This window comes from Hetaerina americana, unplaced genomic scaffold (genome assembly GCF_022747635.1).
Source record: "Hetaerina americana unplaced genomic scaffold, ioHetAmer1.1.p SCAF_28, whole genome shotgun sequence".
NCBI lineage: Eukaryota > Metazoa > Arthropoda > Insecta > Odonata > Calopterygidae > Hetaerina > Hetaerina americana.
Genome location: NW_027286852.1, coordinates 2,259,882 through 2,281,663, shown reverse-complemented (window position 1 = coordinate 2,281,663; position 21,782 = coordinate 2,259,882). Strand labels below are relative to the sequence as shown.

Genomic DNA, 21,782 nt, shown 5'->3' with positions numbered 1-21,782 from the left:
AGAAAGCTAAGCTGAATGTTAAAACAGGAGGGCAAAAACTAGAGCAGATAGAATAGTTTACCTATATCAATAGTATTTCGGACCAAAATGAAGATTTCTCAAGGAGGACAGCAACGTTGAGTACGGATGTTAAGAATTTTTTCTTAAAAAAAGAAGGCAATTTTCATATAGAGCATGGATATGTATGATGCAGAAACATAGCCATTGAGGCGAGGTGATGGGTGAATATTGGGGTTTTTCAAAATATGGGTGTGGAGAAGGATAGAAAAAGTGAAGTGGATAGGAAGGAAAAAAATGAGGTAGTGTGGGCATGGTATGGTGGATTGTTGCAAGAAATCCAAAGGAGACAGGAAAGATGGCTGCAAAGAATATTGATTGGCGTTGATGTTGAAAATTGTGATAGAAGAGAGAACGGTCAGCAAATTCGGAAGGGACAGGAATATGATAGGAATGTGGCATGGAATGAATTGAAGAAGAAAGTATATGTGAATGAAGAGGGGCTTTTGCAGTGTCAGATTTCAGGTTGTGCTTTGTTAGAATAGATAATATAAATATCATTACATAGTTGTATGGTCTGTGTCAATCCAAGACTTCCCTTAAACAGTAGAATACCACTAATGATGAATAACTGATCGTAGCACTTTTCCACTTGATAGAAATTATTAAGATAGAGATTATTTATGTGGAAAAGTGCTACAATCAGTTATTCATTATGTTCGACTTCCACTACATCACGCCTGATGCTACTAAACTAGTAAAGATCAATTCAAGACAACAGATAGTGAAATTTGTATAGTTTTCTCTGAGAGAATTGATTCCAACTCGCAGTATATAATATGCAGCCTGGGCAACAAAAACAGGCATAGAAAGTGTTCCAACTTATCTAATAACCTAATTGAATTTCTAATAAGTGACTGCGATATGGACTGGTTTTGTATGAACTGTAATCCTAAAACTTCAAGATCAGCGGACAATGAGAAACTTGTCGCCAAATATACGTAAGTTATTAATAAATTAAAGTCGAGGTTAAGTTTAAAAAATGAACTTGCCCTAATTAAAAGACAAGTCACCGAATATCATATTCAAAAAGCTTCCCTGAAACTGTGAGTAATTTGGAAGTTCTGAATTCATTAAGACGAATGCTGTGCATCGAAATTACGCATTCATAACTGCACTGAGAAGATGCTATACGCAACTAATATGGGAGCAGTACAAGCAATCATAGAAAATGTGGACCATTGGATTCCTATTGTGAATGTTAGTGTTTACCGTTTGAGAAATGTCCAACATGGTAGGATTCCTCCCATCAAACTGTATTGGAATTGCCGGCTTCTGCTGGGAAATTATTCTCTCCTCGAATGGTTTCCTCCTCCGCTATCTGTGTGTAGACTGTGTAAGACATAACAAGGGTTGAAAGGGATTACTTAAATAAAATTGGCCGGGCCATGGAAGAAAGAAATAAACAGCGAAACTGGGAAAAGTATATCGAGCTAAAAGGAGATATTTTGAAAAAAATAAAAATCTACCCAAAATAATCAGTCTTTCTTTTTCATTAAGAAATATTGAACGGCCCACGCAACATAAACGCTAGTTTAATAGCTATGGACTACAAAGAATGCATTCTTAAACCCTTATTGTTTTAGGCCAACGCTTGTTTTATTTTATGTCGTCATCATCTCTCTACCTAAATAATTACACATGCATTCCGTTTTCAAGTGTCTTCTTAACTACGTGCAGAGTAAGTACGGGCTGACGATTATGCATTTCACAACTTAGAATACCCTGTTGGTACGACTGGATGAACCGAGATAATATGTATGTTGTGGCACCTCTGCATATATATTTCGATTTGCTTTTTTATTGTTTATTTTTGTCGCTATTGTCGTGTTTACGTTATTCCCAACAGTTATGCTAGGGAATTAATCAAAACATTTATCATGTCCTATAGAATTTACGGGTTGACAGAAAGAGGCTGGAACTAATTGTTTCAAGATTAATACGGAAAGTCCACGAAGGGTGTGTACCGAAGGTGTTTCCATGCTAAAGCAGTATGGGTCCTTTAAACCAATTTACGTTTTGTAGACTCTGTCTGTGTACTAGTGCGAGTCTTGCCGATATATTCGATATAGGAAATAGCGACGGCTGCTTAGTGAAAGAAACTATTGAGGAGTTACTGCAGCTCAAAGTAAGTATATGTGAGTTGAACTACTTACAAGGGCGTGTTTACTTTGAAACCGTATTAATACTCTGTGAAAATGTATATTTTCGGTTTTGAGAGGATATAAACGTATAGTTATACCAATAGTTACCGCACAGTAAATGATATTATAACGCATATATCCCTGGTGTGACCAAATTTTTGTCAATGCCACTTATCATTGCCAATTTGTCTACCTAAATATTGGCTTTCCACGACGACTTAACCTGATTATATTTTTAAATACTTAGGTGATGAGAGTAAACGGCTGGCCATGGTTGACGTGTAGTAGTTGCCGGGGAAAGTTGAATGATTTCCGCCTATTTAAAATCAGTTGCATTGAATCCAAGGTGGCCTTCGAGAATCGGTTTCCTCAACAGGTATGTGTGCACAACTCTAACAATAAGAAAGCAACTTTCAACTGCTGATTTACAACCACCTACCCTCGTTTAAAATCATGAACGAAAGGACAATATTGATCCATGGAGTATTCTTGTCAGAAACACTTCGGGGCAGTGTGTGGAGTTTGTCACCCTACCACACCTTGAATAGGTACTGATTGTTAAAATAAACTATGTTCCAAAAAATAATAGAAGGCAGGCTAAAAATGAAACGAATTTGCTGAAGGACAGGATTTAAAAGAATCGGTTAAAATATAAAACTTAGTATTTCTTCCCCTTCCAATTAACTACAGCCTTGAGGTGGTGGAATACTTGCCCTTTGGTGACACTAGGGATGTGCCCGCGGGAGTTTAGATCTCTGCTTCTAATAGGGTTATCCATACCAAGTAGCCAGTCAAAAGGTAGTATGTGCAGCATCTGTTCTGTATCTAAAACTTCCAGTTCATCAATCTGAAGCTATTTCATCGATATTTAAATTGCATTTCATCAATCCAAAATGCTGGTTTTGATAGGTGAGGCTATAGCTCTCCTTCAACTGGTCCCTAAAATTTAATCTGGTGAGAACTGTCAAGAAAATAAATCCCTCCGAGGGCTTCCATGATGCCTAAATGCCCAAACAAAGAATCTGGCCTGTGTTATTGCATTAATTTGAACCTCTTCTGACATTTGCGCATTATTGTATCTACTGCGTGCCACATATGCCATAAGTATCATCACTTATGTGATGAAAATATATTATTTTTGTATATTTGTATTTTCCAAATATTTTTAATGGTTGGAGAGTGCCAAATGAGGAAATTTATATGGTGTGCTTACTTGTCAATAGAGAGTGATTGTGTGTAGGCTCATAAATATTTAGATATAAATTCATTGTTTACTTTAAGCAGGAATGTTAAGTTAATCACTAAGTAAATTGGAAAACATCATTATAAGCAGAATTATTTTAATAAAAATTTCCAAAATTTGCTAATCATTATCAAAATATAAGTAAAATATGCACTTGTGTAGGTGCTTTTGATGAAAATAAATATGTTCGAGCACTCAACAGGCCTACTTTTTGAAGAGAGTATGTGTGGGAGGTGACTGACAGCTGAGGTGATTTGCACCATTAAGGATGGATGGGAAAGGAAGGGTGGAGAGAAACCTGGCGTCCGCTTTAGCCTACACCTGCCTAAAGGCGCCAAAGGGTGTGAAGTTAAACGGCCCATCCAACGGACGTCATGCTCTCTCAAAGTGTTCTCCACAAAGCAACTCAATTAGGGATCCACTGAAAAATAATTTTGGTCTCCTGGATTTGAACCCGGGCCCTCTCGGTGGGAAGCCTGTTCATTAGCCACTGCACCATCTCGATCCCCAAGAGTGTTTAAGAAAGCTTCATTTTATATTTACATTGATTTTCAGAGGACTTAAAAATGATTTATAGGGTTGAGAAAATAGTCCCAGGTACTGGAAACATCACATTGCTTGGGTGCAGGTCGATTTGCTCAGAAGCATGACTAGGATTTACTGGGTCTGACCTGTTAGTAGGCTTTCGCTCTCTGCATCTAACATGCCCAGTTTCTGGCTCAATATTCGCCCAATGTGAAAAGTGATTTTTTTATGCTGAAGTTTGGTTCAAAATGTTTTTAATGCACTTCTCTTTTATGTTATGTAGAAACCCTGACCAAACATTAATGGATAGTGTGATTTGACCCACAGAATAGGAATCCCTTTTATTTTTGAATATTCAGGGAATTTATTGTTTGCAATTTGAATTGAATTCTACTCTATAATAACAGTTATACTATTGTACTTACCATTTTCAATTTATTTCAGTCTTTTCAGATATTCCTGATGCCTGAAAATATCAGCATATCTGCAAATGCCTCACAGAAACCTAATGCTGTTTTATTGATGCCAATAGCTCACCTACCAGCATCAGCAAACAGTCACATTCAGCTGACCCCACCGTCTCCCTTCAAACCCCTGACCCCAGACTATAACCCATTTTCGACCAATGGAAGTAGCTGGAATGCTCACGATGAACATCACATTGAAGGGAATGAGTTCCGAGGGGCAGAATCATGCAAGGCAAATGAGGACCCGCTGGTGCCAAAGCTGGAGCCAGCAGTCGATTCAGTGGAAATGGCGGATGGCGGGAGTGAAAGGATGTCGAACAATGACCCGTTGACAGCAGATGATGATCTCTCAGGGATCGAAGAAACAGACGTGAAATATGTGAGATTTAATCATTAAATTTGTGCTCTGATCATAGTGTTTATAACATTGTAGTCAAACAATTGATTTTTTAACAGTTTGTGACTGACAGTAGTAGCAGAAAAAAGAATGTGTCAAGTTACTCCCTCCCTTCCTTACTTTCTCACAACTGCATGTGATGGATCATTTCTTTTCTTGCCATTTTATTCATCTTTCTCCTATTGAAAATATTTCCATGGAACCCTTAGTACAGTAGCCCTTGCCTTGTCAGCATTATTCATTTTCCATCTGGTTCATGCAAATATGTTGGCATCTAGTTGCTCTAATTGATTTGAACTGGATTGTAAGATAAATTAAGTTGAAATATTTTATTTACCGGTGGCCTCCTTTGGGTAGTTTTTGTGTATTGTAATTGTATTCCATTACATATTTTAATTTAAAACATCTATCCTTTCTATAGATCAACGCCCTCTCAAAGATACACTTTCAATAAGCCTTGAAAAATATTACACAGCACCTTCGAAAGCACCACACGACAAATATATTTTTTCTTGCGCTATGATTGTCCCTCCCCATGGACTAAGAGCTTGACGTGGTGGAAGGGCAAGGTGAGATAAAAGGATAGCGGGCATTATTGGAGTGATATATTGTTTAGGGGAAGAGAGTCAGCGAGGAGTGTTTGTGATATTGAACTAAAAAGTAGGAAGAAGTGTAGTTAACAGAGAGAAAATGTAATAAAATGAAATCTCCTGCAGCCTTAGATATATTAAGTGAGCACCACTCGTCTTGCTCTGAAAATAAAATTTTTGTTGTGATGGTTTGTGGGGAAAGAAATTCCACGACAATGACCAACCACAAACTCTCAACCAGAGCACCCTTCTGCAGTAGATTGTTACTTCCTTGCCAATGACCAACTGCAGACCCAAACACTCGAACCCAATTGGGATCATTCACTGGGTTAAAGGGACTTTGTCAAGGACACCTGGGTTTCTGAACAGATATACACTATCTGTAACCGTTTATGGGAGTAAATTCTACGCCAGAGACAAGCAAAGAGCTGACACACTCACGAGCACTCGGGAAAACCATAAAAATCATAAACACAGTAATCAACCCGAAGGTCGGTTTGGTAGGTGATGGTAGAGTTCACCCAGTACGACGGCGTGTAAAATTCACACATCAGGGTAGGGGGGCCAGTTCCTTACCCTGTGTAGGTTATGGTTTCCCAGGAAGATCTGGTACCCGAAAAATCACATAGCTTGGGTGAAGCTGCAGGTGCCCGGAGACTTGCCAGGGAATTGAACCTGGGCCCCTCCGGTCAGGAGTCCAACGCTCTACCCCCTGGACTACGGAGACTCATTCACGAAAAAAATCACTCATCAAATCAAAAAGGGTCTCACTACTGGGAGAAAACCCTTATTTTAAATGCCATCCAGAAATCATAAGGATGAGGAAGTTGATAGGGTATATGATCATCTAGAGGACATAGTCATGGGTGTTATTACACGAGGCTTGGTCGGAAAAAGTGCCATATTTGTAATCCTTAGCATACTTTCTCCACCTTGCAAATCCTGAAATGGAAACAAATTTCTGCTGGACATTGGAACTGAAGCCATGCCTTTCTGAAATTGAAGATACTTGTGGACAAAAAAGCAACCTCAATTCCTTGCAGAGTTCACTTTACAATTACTTTGTCAACTTCCATGGGTCCACAGCTGCTCAACGGAGGCAGCAAAATTGCCAATGTCTTTGCCTCATCAGCATTCTTCGAACCAGTATCATTAGCAGATGACATGTTGTGGTAATCTTTTATATTTTCTTCACCCAGCACGGCCATCCCAACGGATCCTCAATATAACGGATATCAACGGGGCATCCCAACCTAGCTTCTATTGTAGGATATTTGATCCAAGTGACACAAGAAAGGGTGGAAGTCGGGTGGAGAGCAGCATGGTTGTCATTTTGTGATAAGAAGTGCTGGACAAAATACATATCTTACGAGATCTTTTCAGTTGTATGCTCAATGTGTTTCTAAATTCTAAGTCTTTGCAAACCTTTTTTTAAAATCTTCATTATTTAAATCCTTATGTCTCGTAGATAGCCACCTCTTTCCCTGGTACAGTTCATCACATGATGTCTTTATTGTGCACCATTATACACTACCCAAATACATGAATTGCTCCACCCGCTCTAATGTATGTTTTTCTTACTTACTATATATTCAATACGAGAACTAGAGCTCGGAAAAAAGTCAGACATTTTTTTCATTCTTTAGCTATTGTATTAGCTTAAAGTGAAACTTTTCGTGAACATTTTGCTTGTTGCAATGGTCTCCACCACCTATAATGCCAAAATGTGCCCATCTATATTGTATTGCTCCAGCCCCTTTTAACTTACAAGTATAGTAGTAGTTTTGAGGGGAGGCGACCAACAGCTGAGGTCATTTGCGCCATAGGGGATGGACAGGAAAGGATGAAGGGTGGAGAGAAACCTGGCGTCGGCATTAGCCTACTCTTTACGAAAGGCGCCAAGGGGTCCGCAGTTTAACGTCCCATCCGACGGACGGCGTACTCACTCAAAGTGCCCTCCACAAAGCACCTCAAGTAGGGATCGAGATACCTCTGAAAAATATTCAACACCGCCGGAATTTGAACCTTGTGTTCCTTTTTCAATATAGCATTCCTAAGCTGAAGACCTGGCCAGAGAGAAAAATTCCAGGGCATCACACTGTTCTTCTTCAATAGCCTTGTGTTCTCCTTTACATATGTTTACGTCCCCTATAACTATTTCCACATGGATATTTGTAAAAATAAATACTATTGCATTTTTTATAATCCCTAACATTCACAGAGATGTCACTAGAAAGCCACCGGTGAGGATGGCTATCCAGAGAAGTTGCCTTGATTATTCCCAGGAGGTATTTAATGTTTCTGTGTTTCTGAAAATTGATTGAGCATCAAATATTTGAATCATATTTCTTGGGTGCCCAGTTAGCAATGAAAAAGAGAAATAACTTCTGAAAAGTGATTCTGTATGCACTGGAGAGGGGGTGGAAGTGGGCGCAGCTGGGAGAGAGAGGGAAGAGGGAGGGGAGGGAGCAGAGGAGAGGCAAGTGGGAGCAGGAATTGAAGGAGAGCTGGAGGAGGGCGGGGGTGCAGCAGGTGAGCGCAGCACAGTGAGGTCAGGGTGCACTTGGATTTCCAAGGGGCCTCACCCTCTACATCCTGGTGGGTTGGTGGAGAAGTCACTCAATGAAGTTTCCGTCACCCCCCCAACCCCCCCACGGGGTAACCCTTTTAGTGTCAGCCTCTTTGACCTGAATTATGTGATAAATTCCCGGGCCTTTTTGATGCATTTGTCAGTTTGCACTTAGAAATGTACATATGTAAAGCATAATGTGAATGTGTATTGGCTAATTTGTTTGTAAACATTTAAAATAGTTACAGGTAAGATAATAAAATTCAATGATTTTGTTTTCTCGTCTACATATTTAGGAAAAAAATATTATTGTAAAATTAAAAAATTTAAACTTTTCTTTCAGATTAGAAAATTTGTTATTAATGATTTTTTTACATTAATAATTTTGTCATAATTAGTTTCTAATACTGTCACACAAACAATTTAATGCTTCTGACATTATTTTTAAAATAGTCACATTGAATGTACCGAAATATGTACTCGAGTCCCACACACATAATCTTCCTGGGAATCAGCTACTACTTCTCCTCCATCCAAGTCTTGAAACAGGGAACTCTAGGAAGAAGATATTCGTTGTTTTTTTGGCAAAGTAAGCCCAACAGAATGAATAATTGAGTAATAATTGTCACTGCTAGTCTTTACGGAGCAACACCAAAAGGGCTTCTATGGAGAATGCCATACCAGAGCGAAGATAAAATGTTTCATTTCCATTGAAATTAATTGTCATGCGTTATCGGAAAAGTGGTAATGACTGGAGAGGGATGAGGTAAGAAGTGCTTGCTGCAAAAACGAACTTACAGTAATACAAAGACGAGCTTGTAAGTAATACAGAGATGCATGATTAAACGTAAGCTTAGATATAAGCTTACACTGATATGGCATCTGCTACAGAGGAAAGGAAGATACCCTACAATAACTCTATGTTCAAATAACCAAAGTGTATGTATACAATTCATTTGCATCATGAAAATTTGTCAGAAATGATAAGAGCGCATAACAGATACTCAAAAATTGTCTACAAAAGCTTTGCAAAACACAGAAAAGTAAAGGTGGGAGTGAAATGGCATTCTTTGCAGTCTTAACCCTTAAGTGCCAGCCGGTCTATCTATCAGCCCCACAGATAGACGGGCACTGAAAGAGTTAACAAGCCCCTGGAACCATGGATAAGCCCATCAGTCCTAAAGATGCTTGAAAATGGTAATAGGTAATACTTTTGTTAAGTAACGCTTCTGTGTATTATAGTATGTGTGTGTATGTATTGGAAAATTATCAAATCTCAAGTACAAAAATTATCAGCAATTAATTTTTCAGGCATTTTCAACCATGAAGTTCCCAATTAATTCATCTTTTTGAATAGATACAATTTCGTGGCCCATAAATATTGTAGCTAGACCAGTGAATCAGTTCAGTGAGTGAGTTCCTGAGCCAGCATAGAGTGAGTGTGTACTCTTTTATGAGCTTCATTTTTGAAAAATTTCTTTTTCAACTTGCCAATATTGGCAGTTACAAATATTCATAAAGCGATAAGGACATGGAAAATACTATTTCTAAATAGTTTTTTTATATTTGTAACAATATTTAACAAAGCAGTAATTTCAGGAATTCACCTTCCTGTTACTTGTATTTGTAATAGACTAGATTCATGTATTCTTTCACTATCTTTGAAATTATCATGTTTTAAATTATTTTTCAACCTCAGACATTTTGAATCAATGTTACAATGTACATAAATTTAATGGAAACCAAACTTTTGACTAATTGTAGAACAGTAGTTGAATTTTCATCCAAAGATGGAATAGCAGTATCAATAGCATGAAAGTTAAAGTTTATGTGAAATTTTTCTTCAAATCTCTTATAAATTCAGCTATTACTCCATGTGCAAGTTCCTTCCTTTTTTGGCTAAATTTTCTTTGTTTGAAATTTAATGTTTAACCTCAGATCCCAATAATATTTTCTACTTCTGATGACATTTTTCAAATTCATCATGAATTCAAATTTACATCGAGGAAGTTTTTATATCATTTATACAATCAATGGCAGATCAAGGCTTTCTTTCTGAAGATGCTTAATTTTAGGATTTATTGGAAAAAAGTATTTTATACTTCTTTACTTATAGTGGTAAATTTGGACTTCATCAAAATTGAAGAAGATTTTTTTTTCTGATTTGAAAAATATTATTTCTTCCTCAGCTTTCATGGTATTTCCACAAAATCCAGATAAAAATCATGTTGAGATATTTCCTGAAATGCTCTGCAAAAACTGGAAAAAAGTATCTTTTGGAGATTAGTGAGGGCACAATAGTCCAGAGGGAGTGGTGCTGGGTACCCTGATCTTCACCCTGTATCAAACTTCCAGGGAAGCCACAGAGGGCACATGAGAAGGAGCTGACCCCCTTCCTGGCCTTACGAATATACCCACCCTATTGGGTGAGGGCTCTGCATTAACCAAAAAAGTCAACCTTCAGGTTGTTTACTGTGGTCTGGGGACTTAGTAAGCCAATTCAATTCTCCCACCATCGGTCTCCGACTGCTCACAAAACTACCCATGTCTTTTGAGCTCCAAATTGCATAGCTTAATGCCTTATATGATAGAACAAGAAAATTACAAGGCAGTATTTCTTGTAAAGTGCTTTTCCACTGAATAATGAATTTATAATCTACCACGTTTTGGACCACTACATCATCTTCTGGTTCATTTTTAGGGAGATGATTTCGTATATCAAAGCCTGGTCGGTAATACATTTTTATCTGTTGGAAAATATTATTATTTGGCCATTATGCCTGCCAAGTTGTTCCCATCAATTAGTCAATCAAGAAAGAAATACACCATGATGCACCTGATCATAAAACGCTGTGGTTTTTAAGCTATATGTAATGCTATTGAATAAAATGAATTTTGACTGCAGGTTACGTGCATTGCTCATGGGTTAGTATTTGAAATTCATCTCTGTACACCTTTTACATCTCCTTTAATATTACTGGTGTTATATTCTTGAACTTGAAGGTATAAATTTTATGCAGTGGGCTTGGTAGGATGCATTTAACTCTCGAACTATTACTCCAATAATCCCCGCAGTCTCTCCATCCTGCCTCACCCAGTCCTTGACTGTGCAAGGATTTTGTATGATGGCTACTGCAGGGGTTTTGCTTTCTCCACTGTGGGCAAGGATCCTGTAGTTGCCCTGTAGGTTCACATCCAACCTGTGTGCCCATCACTGATTGATTCATGGGAATAATTAAGGTGACTTCCCATTGCCTTCCTCAGTAGTGTTTTTAACGTGATAGCATCACTTGAAATGCCAACCCCTCACTGAGTCAGTGGTGTTTGAATTGAGGAAAGGGACTACCTTCCAACTAATTCCTAGCTCTTGCTCTATCTAAAGTAGGTGACAGGAGAAAGTATCATTGCTCTCTCCAGCACAGCTCCACAGGTCAGCAGAGCGACCAAGATCTTTCACAGCATCAAAGTGGAAGGGCTTGCCTCTTAAGGCTTGCCACTTCATAGCAACCCTTGACATGCAATTGCATTACGAAAGATGGGAATTACCATTTTCACTTGTGACAAACTATTAAATTAGATAATTACATTGGGAAACGAGTTGTAAATGTTAAACCATAAGCTGATTATGGCACCACCATTGTTTTGGAGTTTGTGATAGTAAATGGTCAGCGTTAGTCCTCGTTTTTGACATTATGTGGTACAGATAATGTCTTTGCCTGATAATTGACTTATTAGCAGAAATTCATAGTTATGTTAACAATTAAGTATTGTTAGTTACATTTTGGCAAGAGCTTTTAGGTAAAATTCAGTTGTTATTGCTTATTGTCTATTATATTATGTGGGACCGAAACCTTTTTGAAATTGTTTATGCCAGGTTTCTTTAATTTCCAATTCCATGCAGACCCTTTGCTTTTTCATTGTTTACAGTTCATGACCAAGGAAAACTATGCTGACTCGAGTGCAGGATGCGAAGAGAATGGAATTACAATGGTTAGCATGGGAAATGATGAATACCAGGATGGTGGGCTCATGAATCGTGCTGGTGCCGGTCTGAGCAATGTCGAATGCTGTAGCACCATGAAGGAGGCCCATGTGGTTGCTTCAAGTAAGAAAGGGCAATTCGTCCAAGAACTGCATTCATCAAGTGGAGAGCCAAGGAGTGGCGACAGTGAGCACCGAGCTCCTCCCTCCTTAGTTTTTCCAGGTTATTCACTGTCATGTGGTAACATGGCAAATGCAAGCCCTGTCCACACCGTCTGTGAACGGTGCAACCTCACTCCGTGTGATGAAGGGGAAGAAGTCGTGATGCCTGCTTGCGATTTGTCAAGGGATTTGGAGCACATTTCAAGACTTCCCATCTGTACATTTGAACCGCCTCTTTCCAAGTGTTCGTCAAATGCTCAGAGCAATATTCAGGCAGCAGTGCATTCAGGGTTGAATCGGGAATGTGCACAGGTTGTTGTGAATGAAGGACGTCAGCACGTGGAGAGCGCAAAGGAAACGCAAATTGTGCCAAAGGATAGCAGTGGCTTAAAGCGCTATGAGTGTATCATGTGCTTCAAATTATTCGAAAGATATGAGCACTTGATGTCACACAAGCTCTCCCATGCCAATGATCCCAGGCCGTTCAAGTGCCTAATATGCCCTCGGGTCTACAGCAGCCGGAAGAACCAGTTGAAGCATTGCAAAAACCATTACAATGTGCCTCAGAGATTCGAGTGTGAAGTGTGCAATGCAGGGTTCCGATTCCGTCATTATCTGCAGCGCCACCTTCAGTCTCACAGGGTCAGCAACGGCTTCTCGTGCCAGATATGCGGTCAGAGTTTCAAGTCGTCCCACCTGCGGGCGCGGCACGTGGCCAAGCACAGCGGGCCGCAGTTCCCTTGCTCCCACTGCGACAAAGCCTTCTTCCTCAGGGCTGAGCTCAATGACCACCAGCTCGTGCACAGCAACAAGAAATCGTTCGAGTGCAACGTATGTGGCAAGGGCTTCAACAAACGGCAATACTTGCGGTGCCATCGGCAGCTTCACGACGAGGAAAAGCGCCATGCTTGCCACGAGTGTGGTGCAAAGTTTGCACAGTATGCATCGCTGTGGCAGCACAGGAAATGGCACCAGGGCAACAAACAATTTGTGTGTGAGGTGTGCAGCAAGGGTTTTGTTTTGAATTGTCAGCTCCGGCAGCATGCGAAGAGGCATGCAAAGGTTCCCAAGAGGAAGGGCGGCAAGGATGACGCAAAGACTGTGGAGAAAGCAGATGGAAAGACTGAGACCGATGAAGTCGACGGACAGCCAGGGGTATCATGAACAGTGGTGGGAAAGCTCATGTGAAAAATCTTCTCCAAGTAAGTTCCATTTTATAACAGCTAGCGCAAATCACATTAGCTTTGAGAGGTTTACATCAAATCTTCAGTCTTAGGGTTATGTTCCCCTGATGAAGCTCAAGTCCAATCAAGAGTTTGTGATCCATGGCTTAAATATTTTTTCTTTGTTTAGACTGGGGAATGAAATTGTCCCATGCAAGGTACTCAAGAGAAATTCGTTGTAATCAAGTCAGCAAGTGATCTGTTGATCCTACAACAGATCCTGTAGATACTCTACGTTCTATTTTCATCATAGTTAATTCAGTTTTCCAAATCCATGGCAAAGGCATACTTATGATCTGAAACTTGAGTTACCCTTTTCATTCCCTCCTAATTTTCAATGGGTAATTTAAGGAATTTCAATTCAGACAAGAAGAATTTATAAAGATTGCATTTGAACTTGCGTGACGGTAGGAATTTGGTAATCATAGATAATGAAAATATTGACATTTTGAAAAAAGCTGGTAGCTCTGGCTAAAATTCATTCAAATGAAATATTTGAGGGGTCTTGCTAAGGAAATAAGAAGGAGAGTATATTTATTTTAACCAGATATCAATATGATTGGTATTCTACTGGTTAAGGAACATTTTCGATGGGCAGACTTATGCAAATGCACAGCAATACATTTACTTGCCTCTCCTCACAGAAAACGAACCCGATGTCCAACACTGCACAATAAGTCCCTCTTCAATTCCACATACCCTCTCCCTTCATTCTCTCCAAATGCCTATCCTATTCCTACCCTTTTCTCATTTGCCTAATGCTCTCCCCTCTGCCCATTCCACCTTTTACATTCTTCCCCACGCCCAAATTTCAAAAGCCTCCAAACTAAACCTATCATTTTGCTTCTATGTCCATTCTGTCATGCCATACTAAACCATGCTCCATTTGTAAAAGCCATGACGAGCTGTTTGTAAACATTCATCCTCAATGCCCCTGTCATTGCTTTATTCCTCCTCATGAAATTCATTTACCTTCATCTTATGTCCCTAGTACTTTAAACATTCTGCTCCAGAAAACCTCCTTGATATGTGAACTGTTTCACCCAATCTAGTTAATAAACTCCTATTTTAACCAACCTTCAACTTGGAGACGCAGGCAGGATGGCGAGCGAAAATGTTGTCACCAAAAGACAATGAACATGCATGGAAACCTTAGTTCAAATTTTAACTCCTATTTTAACGCTAAAGTAGCTTTTCTCTTTTGTTTAATACTGTCTAACCTTTGTTTTGTTTAGATTTTTTCACATCCCATACTTTTCAATGCACTCAGCATAGTTTCAAAACTCTTTGCTGACTGAAAATTGCGCACCAACTCTCATTCCCCGCTGTCATTATTCCCTTGTCTCTTTCACTCTTTCCTCCTCCCGTACGTTGAAATGCACAGGTGCTAATGGGCGCCTCTGTCTTACTCTTCCTAATACTCTCCATCTGCTACTCACACCTGAGCTGTCTGAGTCATGTACAGGTTGTGGCTTTGTCACCTATCCCTCTAATCTACTCCTATTTTATGCAATAATGTCATTGATTCTAACCAATGTACTCTGTTAAATGCTTTTTTTCAAAATCCACAAAACAGACACATACGTACATACTCTCCTCCCTCAAGCGCTTATTTGTTTTCCTTTCTGTCCACTTAACCTTCTCCACACCCACATTTCAAAAGCCAAAGTTTTAATGACCATGTTTCTGGGCTGTCCAAGACCATGCTCCGTATTAAGTTTTTGACGAGCCTTGTCTTAATATACTCACTCAAAGTTCTTGTCATCAACTCCCTCCTCCTTTTAAAAGTTTCTATGCCCAATGCAAGTCTTCTCCTTACGTCCTTATACTTTGACCAATTTGGTCCAAAACACTTCCGAGATATCTAAACTGTTCCACCTACTCTAGTTTTCGCCCTCCTATTTTAATGTTTAGTTCAGCCTTTTCTTTATGGAAAAACACATTGCCATTGTTCTATTTATATTGATTCTCATCCTGTATCTATCGTGCTGAATTTCCAATTCACTCAGCAATGCTTGCGATCCCTTGGCTGACTGACAAACTAAAGCTTGATCTCCCACAAGCAAACCTAACTGATTTTGTTTATTCCCTAGCAGCTTTCATTCCTCCTGCAGTTCTTCCCATGTCTATTTAACCATTTCCTCCACATATATGTGATTAAACAGCAAAGGTGGTAATGGACAACCCTGCCTTACCCCTCTTCTTAACACTGTCCATCCATACTCTATCGCCCACTTTCACCCGAGCAGTCTGAGATGCGTACAGGTTGTGGATAAGCATCCTATCTGTCCATTCTGCTGTTCTCTTCTGCAATAATTTCATTGATTCTGCCCAATTTACTCTATTGCATACCTTTTTGAAATCTTCAAAACAGCCCGACTCAAGGTTTTGCAGAAAGAGTATCAGAAACAAATTTTTTCTAGCGTTTGCATAAAGTACTGAACTCAGGCCATTGCTTTAGTGTTTGCATGATCACAGATCGTATTGGCATTGATATGGGATTGGATTGGGATTGGATGACAGCGCACATCATTGTCACTGAAAATTTGGTCATGTGAAAGAGCTCTGCCGAACTTTTCCCGGAGGCCTGCTCCAAGGTCACCGACTACAAAATGAAAAATGGCATCACAACGATTCCCCCACCCCCTTACAGTAGGTGTAGTAGTAGTGGCTACTTGGAACTATTTCCTATTCCCAATAGAAGTGAAATCCTGCCTCAAAAGACACAACCATGGAACCCCAAGTGCCGTCAAAGCACGCCTACCCGTAAGGACCTCCCGGAATCCACCGACCAGGGAGCCTTCGAGTTGTGGAAAAGCCACTGACCAAAGTGTGTCGATGCTCAAGGGATGTACTTGGAAGAACTAATTGGAGATGTTGTGGCATTTTTGAAATAAATCTATTTTTCTGATAATTTTCCTCGAACCATGTACATCCTGATCATAATTAATGTTCTGCTCTCTTAGTGACCTCATTGCTACGATTGCATTTAGTGTGCCTCTCCCCTTCCTGCGACCAAACTGATCATCCCCTAACCTCTCCATCCTCTCATTGATAATTCTGAGAACCACTTTGGCTGCATGTGGACTCAAACTTATTGGTCTCTAGTCCTCAAGTATGGCCGTGCTTCCCTGTTTTGGTTCAGCCATGGGTATTTTCTGGCCATTCCTCTCTCATAAATGCTACCAATTAGTCCATGGAAACTTTTCCTCCCATATTTTCCTAAACCTTTTATTACTTCCACGGGAATGTTGTCTGCAACAATGGGATTATTTGATTTCAATTCCCTTGATGCCTTTTCTATCTCATCATCCAGTAAGCCTGGACATAAACTATCCTAAACTATGCCATCTTTTTTTTCACTGTCTAAACTTGCTGGCCTAGTGGTTTCTTATATAGTTGTTGTATATATTCTTACCATCTCTATTCAATCTTTCCTGCTTTGATTAATATTTTTTCCTGGCTTACCTTTGATTGTTTGCCACAACTTTCCCTTCTTAATTCATGATAGTGCTTTAACTTTCTTGTATGGAGCACCAATTTTGCCCTTCCTCTGCAATCTTTCCATATCCTGGCTATCTTCCACCCCTCCTATTTTGCTCCTACCTAAGTTTATTATTCAACTCTTTATACTTCCTTCCATCTAACTGTGTTTGCAGTCTTTCATTTCCTTCTCGTCTTTCTAATCTTCTTGTCCATAATCCATTTTTCCATGTCCTCTGCCTATTCACTACTCCTATAGTTTCTTTTGTGACTTTTGTCATCCCTTTTTTGATATGCTGACATTCTTCCTCTACATCACCCATATTTCCTCACTCATAATTTTCTCCAAGACCTTCAAATTAATCATGCTGTTTCTAAATCTGGCATACACCCATTGTAATTACAATTATTGGGGTGTTTAAAACAAGTTTTCTTTATGATTAACTCTTTTCTCATGCAGAACTCAAATGTTTTCTCCCAGCAGGTATTTCCTTTGCCTGTCGTTGTGTCCCAATGTGTGTTTACACTGTTGGATGTTTACCCTTGGGAACACTTGGGGAAAGGGATTGTGTCCTCTAATTGATCGTACACCCTGTAGACTTCTTCCTCGCTATGGATGCTTGGTGGCATGTAGACCTGGACCAGGACCACATTCTCTGTTTCAACTTTTACAGTGGAACCTTGCTTAATGAATATCTCTTATAATGACTGATTCACAGTAATTAGTGTAATAAAATAACTCCCTTAACGAGTGATGTTTCACATGATGAGTGACCAGGGAAGGGGAAGTCCCAGATTGTGTGACTGCTGCATCAGTCCGTGCCTTGCACTCATCCAGCCAGCATCTGAGTGTCACTGGTGTTCGCACGTTTTTCCAAACTTTTGTTTTCCAAACTCATGCTAGAAAAAATGTTTAGACAAATTATTTGTGCCCAGAGTTATTACCTTTTCAAAAATATCACCGAAGAGAAATCCATTGAAAGACGACCATGAGAGAATAATAAAAATAACCTTAGAAAAGACGAGAGTAAAATCATTGAAAAGTGAGAACAAGGTGCCATCGTGGCTGGTATAGCATGCACATGCAATCAGTCTAATTCATTGATTTGCCCTATCCTCCAGAACGAGCACAAGGCAGATGAATGGACGAGGGCGGTTCCAGAATTAGCCGATCCAACAAAGAAAACACACAAATGTTGGGAAAAATCTACAATTTTTCAATATAATCTCCTCTCAGCTCCATACACTTTTCCCGGCATGTTCAATAAGTTCGATACGCATTTTATAGTAAGAACTGCCTTGCTCCTCAAAAGAGCATAAACTGCCGACCTCACTTTTTCACGGTTGAAAAATCTTTGTCTACCGAGCCATTTTTTCAAGTTTGCGAACAGAAAATAATCCGAGGGGGCTAAGTAAATCTGGCGAATAGGGTGCATGAGGTGGCAATTCAAACTTTAATTCATGAGTTTTGGCCATTGCGATAACGGATTTGTGAGCTGGTGCATTGTCTTGATGAAACAGCACTTTCTTCCTTTCCGAATGTGGCCGCCTTTGCTTGATTTCTTTGCTCAAATGTTGCAATAAGTTCACATAATATTGGTCGTTGATAGTTTTTCCTTTTTCAAGAAAGTCAATGAAAATAATCCCACGGGTATCCTAGAAAACCGACACCATGACCATTGCCCACAGATGAAATGGTCTTCGCCTTCTTTGAGGACGATTCTCCCTTTTGAATCCATTGTTTTGATTGTTCTTTTGTCTCACTTGTGAAGTAATGGACCCATGTTTCATCCATGGTTATGAAACGGCGCAAAAATTCGGCTTTGTTGCTGTGAAACATTGCTGAACACTCAATGGAAACATCTTCACAGCACTGGTTTGGCTCGAGCGTGCCGGACCCATCTTGCACACGGCTCTCTCATGTCCACATTTCCAGTTAATATGCAGTGTGCCACCCTTTTTGAAATACCCACTATTTCTGCTAGATCGTGCACTTCCAGCTGACGATCATCCACTGGCATCACTTCGTGGATGATCTTAACCTTTTCTGGAGTCATCACCTCCATTGGTCGGCCAATGCAATGCTCGTCTTGACAGCTGGTGCAGCCTTGTTTAAACTCTGCTACCCAGTATTTTACTGTTGTAAACAAAGGAGCAGACTCACCCAGAGTAGAATCCAGTTCAGCCCTTATATTGGTTGGGCTGAGGACTTTGAAATAAAAGCATTGTCTCACATAACCGTGACCAATTTTCTCCATTTTCACAAATTCACTGAAAACATTCAGTATTGATGGCTGCCAAACAAATACTAAACAGCGTGGCATCTTCAAACTTGAAACATATGCCTTATAGATTGCATACTTTCTAAAACAGTGACAAATGACTACCGGCATCTCTAGGTCAGGCTGGGTACTTCTGGGACCACCCTCGTAGATGAATGGTTACGTATTCTCAGTGGTGTTGATAGGTTGCTTTGTGTTTGGATAAACAAAAAGAAATTGCAATGCGACACTATTAACGATAATATCCTTTGTGAGGGTGCAAAAACAATTTTTCAACCTCAATAAGAAGATGCCAGGAACATCAAAGACTGAAAAAGCTGTATATTAAGGGAAGTTTTGGGTGATCCACGAAGTTTGAGAGAACTGACATCCACAGTCTTGTGAGGGAGGGTGAAGCAGTGAGTTCTGTCCTAAAGGCATTGGAGAACTTCATTGGGGACTTCAGGAAGATCATAGTCCTGAGTGTTACCTGCCTCAACAGGTTTTCAGTTGTGATGAAACAGGTATCATTTGGAAGTAGATACTGAATCAAACCTATACAACAGCAGAGAAGAATGCATTGCCCAGCCACAAGCCAATGGAAAACCATCTCATGCTGCTATTTTGCGCAAATGCAAGCAGCAATTAGGAAATTAAACCCCTGCTTGTTTATCATTCAGACACTCCTCAAGTCTACAGTAAGTGTACAGTCCTGATGACCAGGGTTAATGTGATTTGTGTTCTGCAATTGAAATTTGAATTCTAGGTTGGTTCATTCCAGAATAGAAGAAAAGATAAAGGGGATGATTAATGATCCAAAACAGTGTTTTTATAATTTTCTTTGAACAAACCATGTGCATCATTTATTTTTTTAACATGGAATGCATTATTGTATTTTACATTAATTTCTATGAGAAAAATTGTTTCACTTAATGAGTGTTTTGCATTATAAGATTCTTGAACAGATAATGAACAATGACCGAGGTTCCACCGTACTTGTGCTGATAATGCAACAATTTGAGAGTGTAAAAATCATTCCCCTTGACCGGGATTCGAACCCGGATCCCTCAATGTTGCGGCATCTCCCGCAGTTTCTTTGGAATTTGTCAAGGTATAAACAGCCTAAGTGTTTAAAAATTGGCTTTAACCTCGTGGACTGTGGCGCTTCGCGCACGACTACGAATGCCTGCGGCATTGTATGCACGGTATTTCATCACAACATCTAGTTCCTTTAAAAGCCCCAAAATTTCAGATTTTAGGAGGATGCCTTGATAGCTTAACTGGCTGAAGCACTCGACTGGACATTGAGGGATCTGGGCTTGTATCCCAGTCAAGGTGAATGATTTTTACGCTGAAATTGTTGCATTGAAATGCACATTAGCGGATGACTCCGTGAAAAGTTGCTGTTGCGGCATCTCCCGCAGTTTCTTTGGAATTTGCACAAATAAAGTTCAATCACTCACTTGCTCCAGGTTTACCGTGCTTATTCCTAACTTTTTGTTCGGTATGGTAGCCGCCCCTCCCTGGGTCTCGTCCCCTCTGCTGTACACTCTCTAACTCTCACTCCAATTATCCCCGCTATTCTTCCATCTCACCCTGAACAGTCCTACATTATCTATCTTTCTTTCCTCCATCTCTTGCTTTATGTTTCCAATTTTCCTTCCCTCTACGTCAACATGAGCATTCCAAGTCCATATTCTAGCTAATTAGTGAAGCCCTCTTTGTCATCACTATCTCTTTTGCTTTGCAAGGCTTTCGTGAGATGATGACTGTGGAAGCCTTGCCTCTCCTACCGGCAGGAACGACAGATGGCTGAATGGGCTTGAGCCTCACAGTGAACTGGACTTATTTTCATCATGGTGTCTATCCTTAAAGTTTTGGGATAAGTAACTGAGTTGGTTTTGAGTTGCCTTCCTCAATAGTGTTTTAATGTGACACCTTCACTCAAGGGCCACCCCTCTGGCATCAGATGCCTTGGCAGCCAAATCACCGAGTGACAGACGCTGTGTGGACTACCTTTCATCTGGCTCCTACACTTCAAACCTACGTATGTGCTATGGTTGACCCTACCAGGAGGTCATCAGTGCGCAAGCCCTTCCACCCTGGGAGGGTAACCAGATGTGTCAATTAATTTTAAAATGTTGGCCATCTTAAGAGAGCATCTTTGATGAAGACCATTTAGTCATAAGATCCTTTGACTTCTGTCATTTGGTGGAAATGATGAATATAGGATAAAAACTGCAATGTATCCATTTCCATACCTTATGATGGCAATGTTTTGTTGAAACTGGGTTGTGTAATAAAAAGATATCAGTGGAAATTGAGTCATTTTTACCAAATACCATTCAATTATGTAGGTTATATTCTTTAATGCTGAGCCACTTTTAGAGGAGTCACATCAGAAGTATGGCTAGATTATCGGGAAACTAATTGCATTCATCGGAAAAGTTAATTCAAGCATCCTGGTTTGTTTGGAATTTATTTGGAAACTCAATTTCACCCTGAACATGTCTCTTCCACTCTCCCATATCTCTAAATCTCACCCATTTAGCCATGATAAAACTTAAATAATGTCCCATTTATTAATAATTAACAGCCATATTAAAGGAGTTAGTAATTTACATGGACTGTATTTCACAATACAAAGCATTTCACCGAATGGCAGCATCATCAGGTTTGA

At 39.8% G+C, this 21,782-nt stretch overlaps 1 protein-coding gene across 3 annotated transcripts; it reads left to right on the top strand.

Annotated features, from left to right (window-relative positions):
- Positions 1 to 1,887: 1,887 nt before the first annotated feature.
- On the top strand, positions 1,888 to 21,410 carry LOC139689840 (zinc finger protein 519-like). Of its 3 annotated transcripts, none has more exons than XM_071586932.1 (5): positions 1,888 to 2,185; positions 2,449 to 2,577; positions 4,414 to 4,815; positions 11,920 to 13,337; positions 21,052 to 21,410. In XM_071586932.1, exons 1-4 carry the CDS (start codon positions 2,051 to 2,053, stop codon positions 13,297 to 13,299), a joined length of 2,046 nt encoding a protein of 681 aa, XP_071443033.1. In that variant the 5' UTR covers positions 1,888 to 2,050; the 3' UTR covers positions 13,300 to 13,337; positions 21,052 to 21,410. The 3 variants fall into 3 exon arrangements, with proteins under 3 accessions (XP_071443033.1, XP_071443032.1, XP_071443034.1); XM_071586931.1 differs by having other exon boundaries at positions 20,854 to 21,410; XM_071586933.1 differs by having other exon boundaries at positions 2,103 to 2,189; positions 20,854 to 21,410.
- The last annotated feature ends 372 nt before the right edge of the window (positions 21,411 to 21,782 follow it).